The 20,469-nt window shown below is 42.7% G+C and overlaps 2 protein-coding genes across 5 annotated transcripts in view; both read right to left on the reverse strand.

Moving 5' to 3' along the window:
- Nucleotides 1-6,516, reverse strand: part of dab2ipb (DAB2 interacting protein b) — a 123,176-nt gene extending 116,660 nt beyond the window's left edge. For 3 of the 4 annotated variants that reach the window (XM_031860074.1, XM_031860073.1, XM_031860072.1), the window contains exon 1: nt 6,099-6,516. In XM_031860074.1, coding sequence (XP_031715934.1) covers nt 6,099-6,138 — 40 coding nt within the window. In that variant the 5' untranslated portion in view covers nt 6,139-6,516. The remainder of the gene's footprint in view (nt 1-6,098) is intronic. The other variant, XM_031860075.1, reaches the window with a different exon arrangement.
- A 724-nt stretch (nt 6,517-7,240) lies between these two features.
- On the reverse strand, nt 7,241-16,887 carry LOC116390578 (protein CutA homolog). The gene is made up of 6 exons (XM_031860408.1): nt 16,667-16,887; nt 16,021-16,169; nt 15,248-15,307; nt 14,469-14,514; nt 14,335-14,384; nt 7,241-10,818 (listed from the first exon to the last, which is right to left on the reverse strand). The coding sequence occupies exons 1-6, from the start codon at nt 16,766-16,768 to the stop codon at nt 10,716-10,718; spliced, it is 510 nt and encodes a 169-aa protein (XP_031716268.1). The 5' UTR covers nt 16,769-16,887; the 3' UTR covers nt 7,241-10,715.
- Nucleotides 16,888-20,469: the final 3,582 nt, after the last annotated feature.

The raw sequence follows: 20,469 nt of genomic DNA on the forward strand, positions 1-20,469 counted from the left end.
GGCTGCATTGTATTTGCATTTACTTTAAAGCCATGCTGTGCTGCTCCCTCCCGTGTTTCACATTCGAGTGGCCGAGTGAGATCAATAGCTCCACAACATTAGCATTTCATCCCCCATTAGCAGACCTCTGCAATATGACAATAAACCTCCTTTCACCAGTTGCTACAGAGTCCTTCTAGGTATTGATAGAGGAAATATAAAAAGGCCCTAATGGTATTAGATCAATATTTTTAAGTTTGGAGGAGAGACATTTTGTTAGAAATTGCTGCTCTCCTGTTGCAGCAAAAGAAGAAAATATTGTGAGTGAGGGACGGAAAAAAAAACTGCAAGAGAGGATTTGATCCAACACTGTGTGTGAAGCTGAAGCACAGAAGATGCGAGAGTATGTAGGCTGCCTTGTTGATCTACCATGACGACTGCGTTGTGAGCCTAATCTAAAGAAAACGGATGTTAGCAAGGTTATGAATTCAATAAACTACTTATTTTTCCTCAGGTTATTTTAGGTTTTGTTCATGGCTGGCACACAAGTGCTGTGAAAATAAAGAGACTTTGCATCACAAAGTCCTACGACTCCCACATAATATGGATTCCAGTCTTCTCAGCTGACCTAAATCAGACTTCTGCAGAAGTTTGGAATATAAAATTTAATTATATTCTACACCTTTCTCACCAAAAATACCCATGTGATTCAATTTACATATTTTAATTCAAAAGAGTTGCTTTTACGTGGACAATATCCGCATATTTTGTGCTTTACCGACTGCACCAAACCCGTTCTCGCTCCCAACTCTTTTACTGATGGCACAAAGAAAGTATAATAATAATAACGATGTTACAGTCCAAAACCTTCTTAGCTCTTCTACATATTATATGCTGCTGTGTTCCCACTGCTTCATAAGAGAAGCATCGTTCTCTAATGCTCACCTGCCGCTCAGTGTCATTTTTTACAAATGATAACGCCAATTGATGGGGCACATAACTTTGAATACAACTATCATTTTTGGTTTAATGTCCATGATCGGAGATGCACTCATCATAACCCACTGAAGAAGCACTTAGGAAGAGATGCATCCATTTGAATAGTCAGTTATAAATCCTGCCCGTCTACATGCCTCTGGCTACACCAGCGTGCTGTGACGCAGCTTTGAGAGATTTACAACCCCAGGATTGTGTTGCGCTGCTGATGGAAAGCTCCATCTTGTTTTCTGCTCATTCAAAGCAGCGCCGCAAAGGCCACAAGGTAAGCCCACATGCAGAGTGATTGAACTTCCTCTCAGAGCTTTACAAAAAATACCACGCAAGCAAATAAATGCCACGAGCTCGCCTGACACCGCCACCAATCATAACTTGAGGGGGCAGCTGACGCAGAGACAGAGAGGATGCAAACGCACAAGAGTTTGGTAATCTTGTTTTAACGCGCCGAGATGAGATTCCACAAGCGGTGTTCTCTCTAAAGCTCCAGAGGATGTCATTTAAACACATGCGGACTCAAGGGTGTCACTGAACCATAGCTGTCAAGTAACAGGCTCAGAGAGACGGCAGTATTAAATGCGGTCTAGGAGCGTGAAGATACTACAGGCACAAGGCCAGAAGTGCTCTATGAAAAAGTCAGTGGCACAATGGAGCAAGCTGGAAAAAGAAGAAACTCTGTAGCTGCTGCTGCATGAATATGAAGCTCGATCAGTTTTGTAGCTTCTGGTCGTCAATTGAAATGTAATCTAGAGTCGCAGGCCTCAGTCAGGTGAGGAGACGATGGAATCATCCGTTGTTCAAGCTCTTATGAATCACTGTCACTGCACTTGCCAAGCACACAGGAGGTTGTCTTGGCGACACTGGTGCAGATCCAACATGGCATACATGTTGTTGGAGCTGTACAAGGAGATGTTGTGACCCTCCAGTAGCCTGTTCAAACGGTTTCAAAGAATCAATACAAGGTCTCATACACACTGATCACAATTGGGTAACAATAAATATGGCAAGGTATCGATACTACCTACTATCTAGCAAAACGTTGTATTCAAATTCCCTCAGTATGGCCTCACAGTTGATCAAATATAAATAATATATTAGAATACTGGAAGAAAAGCCTGCGGTTGCAGCGTTGTCAGATGTTAATTTCACGGCAACTTCCATGTCGTGTAATTGTCACATCTGGCTCGACACGAGAAACCAGCAGTGTGAGACGGATTACATCACAATCTAAAAGGTTAGACTTGAGCAAGAAATAGACTGCAAGAAATTAAAATTATATAATTTGAAATGAATCCAAAATGCCACAAAATGTCACACCTCAAATAAAAACGGATGTGCGTGATTGTGCTTGGCCATCGAATTGGAGCGGTAAAAACAATGTTTATGATTTGAAATCCTAAAACTAAATGCGATTGCCATGACATGGGCGATTGGGTTTGGAGGACTTAGTTGGTTCTCACCTACTGTGTCAAGTGGCCCACCTGTTTCCAGTCAGGTCTATTGGCTCCTTAGCATGCCCACTCATTGTCTCACACACACACCCACACACACATGCACACACACTCACATCAACAATTAGTTTGTTAACTTCTCTTGCTAACAGCTAGACTGTGAACACTAAATGTGAAAAGTGACTGTGTGCAAGTAACATTGTGTCCCTGTGTTTCCATGATAACAGTCTGACTGAATGCACTTGAAAAATAATCAAGCAATAATTTGGAAAGAAATTAAAATTCGCGACAGAAGAGAATCATGTGAGTAATGTTGTTTACACCTTAAACTGTGGTTGTCACAGAATCTATTTCAGAATTTATGACGCTTTCGCATCAAGCAAATATTGCAGAAGTTGACTTTGCCCAAGACAAATGTCTCCCAAGGGACACAACTAAAGATAATCTTACTTTCTGTTTATCTGAAAAGGGAAAACTATTAAAATCCTTATTTTAAATGGGGCAATCTATTCTCTCCAAAACTCCTCCAATGTGTTGATAATTATAATCTATTTCTTCCCTTTTGTTGAAATTGTGGCTCAGGTGCCATGTGGACGCTTCTCTTCTCAGGCAATCAGGCTCAATTGCTGGCAACTGTGTGGCTCCAATAGACGCTCAGTGCAGGTGGTGTTGGGCTTTTGGATTCAGTGCTATGTGGATGATACGTGTTGTGTATTTAGATTTTTATAATAGTGTGTGAATTGTCAGTTGCTTTAAAAGGACAATGTTTCACCCTTCAGGACAAAGCAGAGTTCCAACTCTCCCTTTATCTGTTGATTCCTGGAGCATTCTCATTTTTAGTGTGATTTGTGCCAATTCAAGGGAGCCAACACCTTTTAATGCCTTTACTTGTGCATGTACCAGTTGCACCTCTCATACATCGGAATGCAAATTTGTATTTCAATTTTTGTTGGACAATAATTGATAATGGTGCCCTGGCACGCATGAGGAAAATCGAGCATAAGTTGCAGTTACCTTTGAGTAGCTTCAGTCTAACTTTAATCACAACCACACACATTTTTGTCGTGCATTTGATGGTTGCATTGACATTTATTTTTACTGAAAAGTACAAATCCTGCAGACTCAAATCCTGCAGACTCCTGTTGAAATTCAGGCATAATGTGTGAGAATCAATAATGACAAAAAAGGTCTATCACCCACAAACTCAGCACTAGAAACACTCTAATTTGATTAACGTGTACTTTGCAGTTACTGGTGGAGTGAACATGTTTTGTGTGTGCTTCATCATATACATACGAGGCTTTGCCAGAGCTATCTATTGTTTGCTGCTTCTCTTAGGAAAATGCAGCATATTCGGAAAATGTATTGTTGCCAGTTCTTTTCAGTGCAGTTTGGCTCTTTGATTAAGAATTTTTGTACATTCAAACTGTTGTAGAAACTGTGCCAAGGCAATCAGAAAAATGTGTTGTCATCAGGTAGGAAACCAGAGTAGTGTGCAGCATAAACGCACAACTAAAAGACACTGAGTGCATGGTGTTTACCACTCAGATACATTAAACAACTCATTTAATTGGTGGTTTACACTTTTCCTCACTTTACCTCCCAGTGATCCTTCACATTTATCTCTCGCACTCACACGTTATGTAATCCTGCTTGCCACCTGCTATTGTCACTGTAGGCCAATATAATACACTTAAGGGTACAATTATGCCTTCCTCGTGAACACTGAGACTGTGCTACTAATAACGCCCAACTGTCCAAGAAGCCCATGAAGCAAGAATTACATCTGTACCACAATCACCTCAGAGCTGCGCTGCTGCTGTGTTATTGTTGTTGTGCTGGTGGTTTATGCACAGACTTAAGTGCAGCAGAGGTGATGTGAATCAACCTGAACCGAATGATGTACTGATAATGGTGATGGCTGACAGGCGAGGTGTCAGAGCAGGAGGGGTGTTTCAAGTGTAAATCGCAAACAACACCGTGGAGGAAATGAAGTGTATTTAAAACGTAAAAAGTATATATTTTTTAGTCTAGAAAGGTGCACTCAGTAGAGTGGAAATCTCCTCCAGGTGTGTTCGCAACGGCCATTGCTGTATTATGTGATGTGAATTAATACAACCCACAATTGGCTAAACCTCCATCTAGACACCAATCAGAGGAGCACACTCACTCAAGGACGCACACAAGCAACCAATCACATGATTCTCCTGATAACGATACCTCCCCCCCTCCCCAAAAGAAAAAACGGGCTCAGTGTAAGAGCCATGACAATTAGATAACTGTATCAACTTAATGATCTCAAGTTGAGCTTGCCGAGCAGATGCCACAAATATACATGTATATATACATATATATCACCCCTTCATTGATATTACTGTAGCTTGTGCAAATATGGTGGTTGTATGGTTTTGTGTGTGTCAGAATTTCCTCTAACAATCCAAAGCCAAGCAAGAATGAATACTGTGCACCTTTCTATTTATTTCATAATGATCTGATTTCCCTGTCTTCTGCCCACAGCATGCTGGGATATGATCCCCATGACCCTCCCCCCCCAAAAATATCCATGAATACATGAATAAATGCATCGTCAGTCCAGCAGCAAATCAGGTAGGTGTTTACTTTTTGAATTATGCGGCTGGTATCGAAAAAAAAACCTGTTAATGAGAAGCCCAAAAAAACGATTTTAATCTTTAGAGTCATTCAAAGTTGAAATGGAGTCAAAATTACTTTTCTTTCCCTTCACCATACAAAGACTCATTATTTCCGTCTCTCAGGTTTCTGTAATTATCCTGTTCACATTGAGAAGCCTTAATGAGTTTTGATGCTGCGCAACGATGGGGAAAAAAAACAAGTTCTCGCTATAATCCTGATTTTAAATGCTATAATCCTCACAACAAACACACCTTGACCAACAACCTTCCAGGTTAACTTCACAGGCTCCAATCAAATGAATTACATAACCAATGAAAGCTGTGTGGACAGTCTAGTTCCCCAGCAGGATCGTCATCATCAACTATGCGCCTCTACGGGCCAACCGCAGACTCTTCCACTGTTCAACAAACCACGCCACTTGCCTCGATTTCTCACTTTTTAAATGTCTTACATGAACTGAATATCCAGCACGCACATTGTGCTGTCTGAGGACACTCATACCAACACACACACATATGACAATCAGCTCAAACATAACCATGGTGTAATTTTAAGGAAAACAAGCATCCCAGCTAAAGTAGCACAAGCTTTGTCATTGTATCTGGGTCAGAAGAATGCAACATTCTCCAGCCCATATGTACTTGCACAGCTGTGCTTTGGGTGTGAGGCAGTTGTAGTAGCAGGAGCTGCTCCACCTTTAATGTACTCCCTCCAGCACTGCCATATGGAAAAAGGTACACCTCCTGTTTTCCCACAATAACAATCATCATGGTCATCAACTCTTGTAGCACAACACATACTCATGAGCAAACGTAAGAGGAAGAGAGCCACGCAAAAAGGAACATGGACAGACGGATACAGAGAGGGAGAATGGGGAGAGAGAAGCCAGGCAAACAACAGAGAGAGAAAATAACAATGTGTGTCATTTAATGTAACAGTGAAACAAGGAGGGGAAACAAGATGGATAATGAGACAGGAAAGGGAAAGGAATGACAGAGATACACATTCAGTTTTTGCATTTACCTGACAGGGAATCAGAAGACATTCTCTCTTGCTGTTGCATCTTGAATGTTGCCTCCAGTGTGAGACAGTGTGAATGTGTGGTGTGTGTGTGTGTGTGTGGTGTGTGTGTGTGTCCACAAGCTACAGAATGTGAGCAAGCCAGCACGCCTCACTGTGTGTTTTGATGACGGAGTCCGTGTAGCAGCTCAGGGAGTGAGTGAGCGAGCGAGCAACAGAGCCAGGAGCAAGGTATGGGAGAAGGAAATTGGCTTCTTCATTACCTCGCCAAGTGTCTCCAATCACATCCTCAGTTGCTCTCTTTCTCGTTCTCATTTGCTCCGAGTGTGTAGGTCTCACACCAAACACATGTACTGCAGATGGTGATTTATGAGGTGCACAGAGGCAGGGAGATGGGAGGAGCATTGAGGGAGGGAGGGATCCGGGGAGGTTGAAGAAGAGGAGGTGTAGGCTTACTCGCTCAGGCACTGAGCCATCACTCGTCCCTCCCTTCCGCCCCTTCCGCGTAACCTTGCAAAGCTTGCATGTACCACAACATCAGTTTGGCTGTGTGTCAGAGATCTTATCTTTACTGAACTTGCAGCCAGTGGCAAAATGCCACCGTGTCTACGTAACAGACCAGAAATTCAAACACTAGTGTTCTTAATGATGTTGTCCTTGACTGCGTGTTAGATGAAGATGAATGAATGAGTCTTTTTTTCTTACTTGATCAAAACCCCATAGCCATTAGATGACTCCATAGACTGTATATAACAAGTGGACGTAGTCACCATGATGTCTGTCGACGACCGTTTTGAAGCCTTGATGGCGACGGATTTTTGCATTTTTGGAAGCAGAAGTCACACAGCAGGGTGGAGCTAAGTACAACTGAACGCTGGACAAGACATATTGAGGCCAACAAAATGTTAAAATATACTTACATGAACTGAAAACACACTTTGAAAGTCCCAGAACGGATAACACTGTGGTAGCGACCTGTCAATCAAAAGGTAGCTCCGCCCTAAAGCATACACCGATTAACTGTCAATTTGACTTTAAATGGGACCATAATTTACTCAATGAACATCATGCTGTATTAAAGAAGACTTGAAACTAACGATTGAGACCATAAACTCATGTTTTACAATGTTTAATGAGGTAATAAATCAAGTGAGGAGTAGGGCCATTTTCCCATAGACTTCTATACAATTAGACTTCTTTTTGCAACCAGACGCGTCACCCCCTGATGGCCGTTAGAATGAATGCAAGTTTAAGGTATTTCTGCAACGGCTTATTGTTTGAGAACGGGAGGTTGCCGCCTGGATGATACCAGGTCTGGTTTGCACTATTATCTTTTTTTCCAAAACAGTGTAATTATGCATCCTTACACATCTGTCAGTATGCATGCAAGGAGCAATAACTTTATCCATGGACTTCACAGACGGTCCCTATTCACCCTCACAAACAACTAATGTGAGACGTTTTGGACTCAATAATTGAGACTTAAGGAAGAGATTAATCTGGTCAGTTATCCCCCTTGGCATCACTTCAATGCCCCATGTCCATTTTCAGAGCTTTGGCTGCCTTGTGGCCAGTGGAGCCACGCTACGTTAAATATAAAAGCGCACTCTCAGTCTCATCTTGGGCTACTGTGACGGCATATTATTCAATATTCATTTCATTTTTCATATAACAAAACTCTTAAGAATGCAGAAAAGATATAATTTGATTCTAAAATATGCATTCAGATTAAAAAAAGTAGCCCATTTGCCCTTGGAAGTGGATCTGGGATGCTGTATAATCAAGTCGTACCTCCCGGGGAAAGAGCAGTTTTCTGCCTGGAGTTGCTCCTCCCAGCCCATTAGTTAACTGCCTGCCGCTAAAATATTTCCCCGAGCTTCAATGTTTTCACCCTGATCAGCTCCTTCTTGCACACCGTGTTGTATTGTACTTGTTCACAAGGTTCTGGATCATTTAATGGCGGCAAGAGAAAAAAGGGACAGTGGGATCACTTACAGAAAGGGAAGTAAATATCGAGATGATTGTTACTGTGAAACGAGCAGAATGATAAAAGCATAGTCTCTGAGTTGTTACTCACAGTTGCTGTTCACCTATGTCAGCACTGCAATGTGAAGACCATAAAACAAGCACTGTTGGACAACACTACAGGACAACGTCTATGAATGCAACACAAAGTAAACTGAAGAAAAAGCCAGGCATGCTGTGATGAATAGATTCATATAAGCTACTTTTCTTGATTAGTATTACTGTCAAACTGCAGTGACTGCAATTTATGCAAGTTGATGAAAAAGCACCATCACCACCTTGCCTTGCTAGAACAGATAGCTGCATGAGTGTCATCCTCCGTTTATTGAATCTCTCAGTGGGAGCATGCTATCAGCGTCTGTTTCTTACAGCTTATTCTTAATTATCCTGCATCCCGTGGAGAATTTGATGACACACAGGGAGGAAAAAAAAGAGCCAGCGTCTCTAAGCATATGTCTCTGTGTTTACACAAGTTACATGATATTCATATAGCGATGATATTTCTTTAGCTGTTTTAACCAATTAAGCTTGGACTGAATGTACTGTATAAAAGATCTCAACAGGAGTACAGAGAGGTTCAGACGAACTGTTGGAGCACAGCAACCAGTGCTCTGTGCTCGTTGGAAATTGCCATTAATAATGATACCAATATGTGGAAAAGAAACCTCATATACGAAGTGGTATTCATCTTCATAAGCCCACTTCATAAGGTTGAACCTCATGTAGTAGTAAGTCAAAGAGAAAGACTGCTCTCTAGGTAGACGATTTAAATTGGGCGACTGAGTGAATTGTGTTTTTGTAATAGTTTCTGACAAAAAGCTGCCTGCATTATGTCAATGGGGACCACATGTGAACGACTGGTAACAGTGGCATGTTTTCATGTGTATTGAAACACCACCATCTAGTGAACATTTAATCAAATTGCAGCATTTATTTTGCAATATTTAATTCACACAGTCGGCCCTAAGTACTCACGGAGGCATCTGTTAGTATGTATGGAACATTCAGACATGGCATGTACACGCACATTGCTGTGAATGGGTACATCGTGTATTGAAGTAACAAACCCCCCCCACACACACTCACTCACACACACACACTGCCACCAAATGGCCTGATCTCCGGACCTGATGGGGAGGATTATTTTGGCTCCACAGACACAACTCCCGACTGAACGGTGTCGGCATTTCTTTTGTTGGGGCCTCATGCCGGAAACACTTTCTGCAGACCGAGTGCGCATTTTTGTTTAGTGCGGTAAGCGTGCATGGCTGACCTGTATAAGCACAAATAAGGCATGGTGGCGAATCTGATCTCATTTAGAATGTTAAGTTATTTTTGAAATGTAATGAATTAAACCTCCGTGGTCGTGTACTCTATTTCCAATCATTATTTGTCAAAGCAAGAATCCAGATAACAAGACCTGTGATGCTCTCAAGGTGTGCACGTGTAGCCGAAGGCTGAGTAACAAATTAGTTTGTTCTTGTGATTCAATTTAAGTTTCATTAGGCAAGACTGTTCCTGTGGAGATCAAGGATGTGTTATTCAAGGGAGACCTGATCAGATCAGCATCAGTTCTTCAAGATGCAAGCAAAACAAACAATGAAGCTTCATAATTGGTCATTAGAAATGCAAGTGAGAGACGGGTTCAAGATGTACAATCACGCCTGGTGCTGTCAGTGGTATCCATTTGTTCATTTATCCTCAGTAGTACTGTGTGGCATTATTTGAGGTTTTATTTGTTCAAACTGAGCTAACCTGGAGCAAAGTGGTGCTGACATTCAGCAGTGTTGCCTTTTTACTTGTAAATACAGTACACAAGGTCAACAGTTGTGTGTTTCAATAAAGGAAACTCTTCCACAGCCCGATGGATCAATAATCTACAGAACTGTAGGTGGATTGTTATAGTACGGGCAATGTTATGCTCAATACCAGGCGGTACATGACTATTATACCAATTACTCTATTACAATATTTATCAGTATTGTTTAGTCACGCCATCAATATGCACACACTATTATAATGTTAAACCTGCCTACATAAGTGATGCCATCTTACATGAATACATAAATGAAAAGCAGAACGAGAGGGCTTGTTTTATCAAATGCAAATACGCAAAGATGACTGATATTACAGTGTTATCTGTATAAGAGGGGCAGCAATGTAAATGCAGATTTCTATTTAAAAAAGCTTCTATGTGTCCGTTTAACCAGTGAGAGTTTACTGTGACCACCCCGGCACAAAGCAGAAGTAGTATTATGGAGTTTACCGACGGAAAAATATACTTTGCCTTAAAACTGACCGGTCGAAAAGGGAAGCTTGAAGCACCCTGTTATAAAATGCTAGCTGACACCTGCCAGTCAATCAGAAGCAAGTATTGTCTATGACTGTGGTACAAAGCTCTTTAAAGGACTGAAATCAAATCTCCACAGTACGAAGGGGAATTAACAATGAAAAGGTCAAAATAACAAAATAGCATTAATGTATGCTTTCCGAATCCTTCCATCCAAAGCCGTCAAACAACAGACTGTGCGCGTGGCTCAGTGTCCTTGTTCGGCTGCAGTCCATGCAGAGATTGGCTTCGACTTCAACGGTGTATCAGTCGTCCGGAATGGCTTCATCCATCCACTTCATGTACGCCAGACTGCCGTCCTCCACCGGGAAGCTGAGGACCTCTGGGTTTGCATAGGGGTGGACAGACCTGAAAGGGACCCGCGCAAACACAAGCATGTCAGATAAGATGCAGAATTACTTCATATAGATGAACACTAAATGATATCAGTCCGAGACAAAAAATAACCAATCATCTGGTGATCTCTTTATTGACATCTGTGTGTCCTCTCTATTATTATGGTAAGATATTATGTTGTTTTCAATAATCTGTGCTCGTGGGAGCATGCGGATGTTGAACAGATGAGCCCTGAATGGATATAATCCATGCCCTTCAAAGGTGATGGAAGAAAGTCCCATTCAGTTTTACAGTCTATAATATGTTGAGGTCATCACTGAGCACTGAGATCTAATAATAAGACTGAAACTTCTCCACCGTCTGTGTTTAAATGGATGTCATCTAAGACCTTAACAGTCTCTGTGCTGTGGTTGGAATGCTGACTAGAAAACATCCAAACAATTGTTTCGTACTAGGAAGGTGTGAAGCAGTTGAAAAACAGCCTTTTAAATGATTTTCATTAAAAAAACAGAAAGTTTGATTTAGGCTTACAATTGCTCATTAGCGAGGATTTAAACTGTTTTATTTAGAGTGACTAAATAACTGCAGGGCCTGCGGGAAATAGCCTGGGAGCAGAGAAGTGTTCCTTGCAGATCTGATCTGATCCCCTAACTTTGTTGAAAAAGCCGGCATGCAGGATAATCAAAGCAGCAGCAAGAGGAGGATCTCAAATGGTGCACGATGTCAAAAGCTTATGTGGTTGATGGGATCAAATTGTGTCATGTTAATTGAGTTTGTTTTAAGGGGCACGCTAGGCCAATACATACGCTACACCTGATGTGGAGGAACTGACAGCTTGTCTCATTTGACTGTTTTGTCAGTGAAGAAGGAGGCATTCATTGCATAATTTAAAAGGCCAGGGCCTACTGATACAGGAGGGTTTGTCAGCCGGTCAACATATCAAATAAGTCACGTGCATTATTATTGCATTTGGCTGTCATGCAGGAGAAGGAGGACTGCGTTTCGGTTCTCCGTTCTAAATTATAAATGTAAAGTCTCTCTTTATGGATGTCATTATTGACAGTCTCTTTTTTTATACTTTGAATAAATGAATAATTCACTGGTGTATATAGCGATATGCTGTTTCATGATTAACTGCTTGAACATGTTTTGTGCAACGTGACAGACTGTGAAAGAAAAATGCGGGAAGGATCAGAAAGGGCAACATCAGTCACCACAACCAGAGAAATGTTGAGAGGCTCAACATGATTAAGTCCCGAGCGAGCCCCTTATTGTGTGTGCGCTCCATCACATGCGGAGTCGGTCCATGTTCATCCAGAAAACGACACAGTTAGTTGGTGCTGCTGTCCTGGGGGTTGCGGACGTGAAATGTTAAAATCACCATCAATAACCACGCAGTCCAAGGCAATGCGGATGATGGACAGCAGTTCAGCAAAGTCATCCATAACAGTTTAAATATTAGGGTGGCCTGTAGATGTTTAAGAATTATTAAATAAAATGGCAACTCCCCCTCCTTTCTTCTTGTTGAACTCGTAAAACTGAAGTTGTCTTTGACAATTTAAAGTAATGATTACAAATAAAATGTACTGTAATAGCAGATTTAGTCGAGTGCATTTTGTTCCTTCTACTACTTATCAAAACAGGAAAAGGAATATGCAGTCCAGAAGAAGAGCAGAAAGACTGGAAACAGATTCACTAATGGTGAATACCAACATGGGCAAGGGAGAGTGAAGGGAGGAGGTATGAGGAGACTGACACGCTGACATTGAGTCTGTGGCGTTTTGTCTTTGTGGCGCCGATGCCGCTTGTGTGTCCGATTGCATCAACTCAGGCCTGGCTGACGGATGTTGCGGTGCTGAAGCAGAAAACGGTCCATCAGTACTGTAAGTCCAGATCCCGCCTACAGCCCCAGAACAGATTGAAGGTATCAATACAGTTGCCAAGCCATGTGTTCAGTGATAAGACTCCGTGGAACCCGTTAATCCCTCTGATGAATGCTGGCGGTGGTCCGCTGATAAAAAGCTGCCCTTCCAGTTCGTCCAGACAATTAAACAGTTCAATGAAGTCCTGATTTATATATTCTGTGAATATCCTTCGCCCCCACATGTAGAATAATATGATTCATTTTGGTGTTTATTTATCAGATAAGGATTCTTCTCTTTCATGTCACAAATCTTAGCTCCTGGATATTTAACCGCTTACGTCTCTGATAACGGCGTCTCCTTCACATGAGACTTTATCGTCTCCCTTCTGCTCAAAGAGATTTATTAATGTTTTGAACCTGTTTTCGAGTTGTAATGTCGGAGGGACAGTGGTCGGTCTTTATGCCCACCTTTTGGCTGACTGCCAGATGTCCTCAGTCGAAGTTGGCTGAGCTGAGCTCGTATATTTGCCCTCCCTGGGAGTACAGTCTCGCATAATCTTTAGGTTTTGCTGCCAGATCGTCCCAGCAAGTAGAAATCCCACTCACAGCACATGAATCCACTGCTTTTGTCTCAGTGAGTCTCGGGAAAGGTATGGTGTCATTTACAGGTAGCTGTCCATGTAAGTCTCTTCTAGTTCAGTTTAAAGGAAACGTCCTTAAATGTTTTGTAGTTTGAGACAAGTAGGAAGAAGTATGAAAAAGTGCCCAAAATAACAGAGAGCAAGTGAGAAGAGCATCTGCACTGTAGCCAAGTGGGAAGCAGCAACCATTTCGGATTCCTACGAATTCCAATTATTTTCAACCTGAACTTTCCAACGCAAATAGATGCCATGACAGCTTGGCATATCCACAAGTCTAACCGTCTGATGCTGCAATCACAAATGGTCAAATGAGCAGAAATATAGATGATTTACTCATCATGGTTATTGGATGTTGTTGCAGTGTAATAGTTGTTTCAAGTCGTGTATATGTGAGATCAGTATACAGTTTATCTTCTGCAATTCTATAAAGATGTGGTTACATTCTTGATCAAACACTTTGAACAAAAGCAGAGGAGATTTCCCATTTTCCTTAAAGTCTAACATCTAAAAAATATGTTGAAGCTGAAGCATCCTGTTCTCCTTCTCCTCCGTCCCACCTACACACCTACACCCACCTCCCAGTTCCTCGCTCTTAATACAACGTCTGGTGCTCTGACCTTGTTAACAATGACGCGGATGGGTTTACATTGGAGTTAATGAAAGTCGATGCGTCTCATACAGACACTAGAGGGTGCCTCGATATCAGCCACCGAGGGGCACCGATCAAGCTGCGGTATTTGAAGAGTTGGGCAGTGATAACGTGTTGATATATATTAGGTAATATGCTTTTTTTTCCATGAATAAAACGATTGTTTGATCACAGTGACTGGTTTTGTTCACCAGTGCAGTGGCCCACTGGAGGTTGTGAAGAACTACCATGGAGTAATTTCAAGTACACAATAAGGTCCAAGTTGAAAGTAACTGCATTGAACCTTTACAGCATGTCTACAGTAGCACGCACACCTTAAGCATTGCATGGTTGTCAACAATCGGAGATATCCATTACATAAAGCAATCTCTCACCTCACAAAATCTATGACTTGCTGAATCCTGGAGGTCTTTGTTTTCACCAGCTGCAACAACAGTGACATCTCATCTTACACTTCCGCGTTCTATTCCAGCATTCCTGTTCAGTACGTGTTTATCAGTAAGCTCACCATCAGAACTTCACTGGCATCCTGGATTTCTCCTTTCCAATAGTACCTAAAGAACCAGAAGACCCAAGACATTAGAACTGCACCATGTAGCACACGAGTACATGATGGACTGTAAAGCACGAGGGACTGAAAAGCACAATTAAGTAAAATCATTTTCATAAATGACTGTATTTTCTGAAATAACACATCAATCAAACCTTGGCCAACCATTCATTATGGCTGCTGTGACTCAGAGTAAGACTGTCAAACTGTACCAGAGAGGCTTTTATAGTGTCAGATGCATAACTGCCTCTTTGCTTTTAAACATGATGCTTTTTCTAAAGGATTGTGAAAGACAAACTAAGAGCCCATATTAACACATTTGAAATGTCAAAATAAATGTTGAAGTGTAAGACTAAATAAACCTGGATATAACAGAAACTCCTTTTCTATTACCGTCCATCCTCTCCACCCTGAGTTCAACTTCCACTTTTGTTAAACTTGTGGTTTATGCATTAACAGGAAAGCTCATTCATGCATATAAACTAAACCGCTTCGAAGGCTAACTGCCACTCAGTTTTGAGTGATGGGAAAACTGATAAAAGCATCGAGATACGGTGCATTCAGCTTGTGGTTTCCTTGTTAACCAGCTAAGTGGTGCAGAGAAAAAGAACACGTTGTGTTTAAGTGCACACAAGTTTCTGCACATGTGAGGGACAGAACAACAGAGCTATAGCCTTTGTGTTGGCGCCCCTGCCGGGTACAATGTTGTGTCAAGGTGGAGGGAAAATATGATTTACATTGTGGAGGTCCTGGAGAGAATGTTAATGCTGGCTGCCAGCCGCCTCTCCATGATCGCCCTGGAAAAAAAGGCAGAATGGTAGGACGGACACGGAGGGGGTGGATATGGAAAGAGAGGAAAGAAACATTTTTACTTTTACGAGCCACCAGCTGCTTATTGATTACAGCATTTAAACTTTGCTCTTTTATCACGTTGCTCTTCACAGCAGACCACAGGAAAGGACTTTTATGCACAATTATTCAGAAAATAAATGTTGAACTCGGTTTTCTGCTGCTGCTCAGCTGCTATTATAGTTTAATACCAACTGAGTCGTGCCACCTCTTCTTACCAGTGCCTCTGAAGGCAGTGGTCTTGCACCTGCACCGTGCACCACTTCCTTCAGTCTTGACATGTGGTAAATAGAGCTTGTTTACATGCAGCTAAAATGCCAACAAAAGGGGAAGAGAGTGCAAACACGGCGCTCTACCAGTTGTGGGTTTGACAGCACTGTATCTCTCCTCCAGATAGAAAAGTCAAACTTACTCTCTCTGTCTGGCTTCTCTGACTTTTTATCACTTTAACTCATTTCCAAGACATAAGATTACATGTTAGTGAGCTTTAGAGGTCCCAACATGTGGAACAATTCCCTTTGATGTATTTGAGCTGATGAATCAGTTAACAAATTTAACCATTTGATTCCAAATTTAGCTCATACTCGTTTTAGTATTTTTTCGAGGGCTACAGTTGCGTGAGGCAGACTGTAAAAGGTGAAACCTGGAGTCACTACTGTACCTGCCGATGTCCTTGGCTGCCTGTTCGGTGGGACTGTTGATGAGAAGAACAGAGTGGTGGCCTGGCACATAGCTCCCTGTGAGGGCTGAATGAAGCTGGACCCCAATGGACCACAGCCCAGGATACATGGACACGGACAGGACCAAGAGCTACAGAAGGGGGTCGGGTGCAATAAGGGACATCTCAATGTGTTGAAATGTTGAAGAGTTACCTTACAGACTTTAAGAGCATCCCGGGCTGATGTTTTTACATCTGACATAAATGATTTGGACATTTGGCTTCTTCGATGTTTGGATGATGCACATTTATAACTCAATTCAATTATCTGCTGGCCTCTGAAAGGATTGCCATGTTTGGATTGGATTCAGTATTTATCCTCTTATTATTTGGCGCTGTCTGTCACAGATAAATGAGTATAGGCCTTGGGTTTGGACGCAGTGACCAATTTATAATCCGTCCTACTTCTCCGCACAGCATCACAGCCAGACACGGCTCATCCTACACAAATAGCCTCTGGTCGAATAAATACAATCAATAGCAATTTAGAAAATTCCATCGCCTTGTGGATCACTGGAGTTTTTTTTTCTCAAAGTTTTCAAATGAGAAATGATTAAAATTGATCATGACACAATGCAGCTCTTCTTACCAAGCATGACATGAGCAGCACCGATCGAAACGCAGAGAGGAAGACAGCCTCTTTAACGCGTCGGAGCAGCCACTCCATCCTTTTAGTCGCAACAAATGTCATCTCCCGCAGTCCGGTCCGGCTGGTGCGCACGGGAAGAGGGACGCACTTCGTTCAGAAATCCGCTGAGACTCTCTCCGAGGAGGATTCGCGTTCCGTCATTCAGCCCGCGATCAAACGGCCGCTTTGTGAAAGAAAGAGGGGGGGGGGAAAGAATCTTCAGGGAAGTCATTGCCTTCTTTCTTTTATAATAAGGAAGTGCATTGTGTTGACACGTACTTTAGGGTCGGACTGTCAAAGGCAAGAGATAAATCTCCGCGCCGTTCAATTGGTTGCTTGACACTTCCTGACACGCCGGTGACCAATAAAATTGCCGGTTCACCTTCGTTCCGCCCTGCCCTCCGTGGTCCGGGTCATAATCGGCTTAGGTTCGTGCCTTTACCGTATAAACGCTCCGGGCTCAGGGCGGCAATTTAAAGCGGTGAACTCACGAAATGAGAAGAATGATAATAGTTTTATAAGAATGTCCTTCAGCAGTGGGCATGAAAATACACTAGTGTTGTGATTTAGACCAAGTAACATAACTTTCTTGTATTCAATCAATGGGAATGTTTCACACACTAATACCTTTATACATAATGGAGTATTAATGGAGTCCGACGCTTGATTTGGCAATGTTTATTCCTTCAGGTACAGCAGAGGGGGATTGAAGAGCCTAAACAATATGAGGAAGTCAACACGGTTGAAGTAAAATGTCCCAATAGTTTCTCCAGTGCCTTCATTCGTTCTGGTTTACTGTGACATTATGTTGACATGTTTTATAAATGACAAGGCTTCTGTCTGGAACAGAACAAATCAATACAACACAATGCATGAGATCCACATATCCCTTATTATTTATGTGAAAGAAACGAACAACTGCACAATCATCAGTCTCCACAAAGCCTCAACACAGCAACTACACCATTATAAGCTCTTTAGTTGCTGCAGTGAGCTGTAAACTTTAAATGCCCAGATGATAAAGTTTCAAAGACACCATTTGTGTGAATGATAACGTTTAAGGGACACTTGTTGCAAACTATTATAACTGCGATTAGTCTTTTTAGCAGGAGAGGAAGGAGCTTTGAGTAGCAGAGCATAATCAACACTTCGCACCTGAACAACACAGATGTGTGTTTGTTTTCACAATGAACGCGCTGATTACTCTGTAACGAGAGGAAAACATGTGCAGATGAACAGCACAGAAACAAACATGCAGAGGCGCGGAGCCAAAGAGAAAGTCTCTGTATCCTCCTGTTCGCTGATCCTCTCATGTCGACACACAGATCTGCTGGTGTGGCACCGCACACACACACACACACACACAGCTCACACACATCACCGTCACACACGGCGAGTAAAGCAACTGTCAGTTAAGCTAAATAGAAAAGCCAAGGACCCTGCTATAGGATGCATGGGAATGAGGAAGATTCACAGAAAAGGGAATCTTCAAGAAATATGAATAATTCAGAAGGTGGATTGTTGAAGCGAGAGCAAACCAACCAAACACTCTGCTTGGCATTCCATTGGCCAAGTACAGAAGTATGATGGGAAACTATACGTATAAGATGGATTAGTTGAGAAGAAGAAAGTCAGTATATCAGTAATATGTTTGTTGGTTATAATAAGTTGGAATATTCAACAGGATGTGTCAAAGTATCAGAAGTCAGCTCACTGAAGCTTTTCAAAAAGGGGTTTTATAAAGGACGTCCACATGGGGGAGTTGTGGGTCCATGCATTTCTCTATTCATATTCCTCCTTCCATTGTGAATACATTAAATGTAGAGTGTTCACTTAGCATGTATACAACTCACATCGACTGAGATGAAATGCAAATGCTCCAGCAAAGCAAGTTGCGTAACTCATCCCAGTCCTTTTGTTTTTGTCTTGACCTCTCCTGCCGCCATCGGACGCTGCACGGATCACAGAGCGAACAGCAGGGGGCGCCACGGGCCTCGCAGCTTCAGAACAAACCAATTTATTTCCCCGAGTTCACACGAGCTTCATTTGAGAGCCCCTCAGAGAGCTCCAATAGAGCCACTTAAGCCACTGTTCCCCAACATGAAAGAAGGCAAACCAAAATAGAGAGATGAAATAAAGGCGGGGAGCCGCAGGAGAGGCGTTTGATCTGGTTGTTCTGGGGCATCACTCAGAGGGGTTCACTTCCCCTAAGGAGCACTGAGGCCTGTTTGTCCCTTTAGAAGTCTAATGTGAAAAATAGGATACATTTTATTTCTGTCTATCTTTCTTGTCGGTTTGTCCATAATGAGGCCACAAGGTCTACAGTGAGAGCAGAAAGGAGAAAATGAGAGATGAGACGAGGAAAAGTGCAGCGGCATCTGGCAAGCCTTGCCTGATTCTCTGTTAAACTGCGAATGTCTCTTGGTGGGATCAACGAAGTTGCCTTCGCTGTGAAATAGAGCGAATTCTAGCTGGGAGAATTAGAGGGATGAATGGAGCGAGGTGTGTGAACACGGAAACAGAGAGGTTACAGAGAATTGAAACTCCGAAAGGGCTCCCTCGGTACATTCACTGCCAGTGTCTCCCTTTCTGTGTGGCGGTGCCCATTACTGCACTGAATGTGAGGTGGAGGATGTAGGGTCAGACACCGCGAACACAACCGGACACGCAGAGGTCAGATAAGTCCGAATGAAGGGACTTTCCGGGCTGTGATTACCTCTAAAGGAAGAGGCCGGTCCTCCCAAAGAGGTTAATTAAAAAAGTCGTTGGGGCCGAGCAGGGAAGTGTCTCCATCACCGCCGTGAACCCCGGCGACCCCTCCATCCTCCAGGACCGACACAACCATCCATCACTGCTGATTCCTGGGCTGTCTGGCCCCTGCTGGTCCTGCTGAAAACCCTGAGTGACTAAAAGCACAGAAGTATCTGTAGCAGCGCCGCAATTGTGACAAGCAGCGAGGAAAAAAATAAAAAAATACGCCACCGCCGAGACATCCTCTGCTGAAGTCCCGCAGGTAATGAAACCTCTCCCCTCTCAAGGATCAGACAAACACCATATCTTGTCATCTTCCCTCCATTCTCTCCCTCGATCTTCTTCTATTTTTATTGCCCTCTGTCAAAACAACTGGAGCGCACGAGGCCATTTATCAGAAAACTCAACTGACTGTCATGTTGCTTATTTCGTCTGTGCCCCCCAGAAAAAAAAGATTGCGAAAATAGAGTATTTATGTTTGTTTAGCAACATAAGCACACTGTTCATACCCAAAACCACGGGTATAAGCATTTAAGCTCAATGCTTGCTGCGAGGAGAAAGCAGAGTAAAGGGGAGCATTGCCTTCGTGGAACACAGCACGAAAGAATCAGCCACCATCAATGAAAGAAATCCCTCCAGCAATCCCTACCGAGAGGAAAGATTTGTCATCCCTATTTCCCTAGTTCTGGGAGGTGAGGCCAAAGGTGTGATAGTGTGCAATGGAGAGACACAGTGGGGACAGGCTGACTTGGGAGGGGGGGAGAGAGCGAGAAGATACGGGGGATAAGAGGAAAGACAAAGAGAGAGAAATGGAGCGTTTTGGTTGATTGGGTTTGAGATAGGACAGAGAGCCTGGAGCAATCTTACAGGGAAAAGTTAAACATTTTCATAAATCTATTCTCGTGGAGTTCACCTGCAGCGGCGGGAGGCTTAAATCGCGTCACGCTTGATTGGTTGAGAGGGAGAAGCCGATCCCCAGCGCGGGAGGTGGGGGGGGGGGGGGGGGGGGGGGG

Source organism: Anarrhichthys ocellatus, unplaced genomic scaffold, assembly GCF_004355925.1.
Source record: "Anarrhichthys ocellatus isolate YVR2014 unplaced genomic scaffold, GSC_Weel_1.0 scaffold23, whole genome shotgun sequence".
Lineage (NCBI taxonomy): Eukaryota > Metazoa > Chordata > Actinopteri > Perciformes > Anarhichadidae > Anarrhichthys > Anarrhichthys ocellatus.

What these genes read in the sequence shown, in the direction of transcription:
- LOC116390578 (XM_031860408.1), bottom strand. Translation starts at nt 16,768, where the DNA reads ATGACATTTGTTGCGACTAAAAGGATGGAGTGGCTGCTCCGACGCGTT. An exon ending in TGCTGCTCATGTCATGCTTG is followed by an intron (nt 16,170 to 16,666) that starts GTAAGAAGAGCT and finishes CCCCTTCTGTAG; the next exon opens with CTCTTGGTCCTGTCCGTGTC. An exon ending in CAAGTCATAGATTTTGTGAG is followed by an intron (nt 10,819 to 14,334) that starts GTGAGAGATTGC and finishes GGTCCCTTTCAG; the next exon opens with GTCTGTCCACCCCTATGCAA.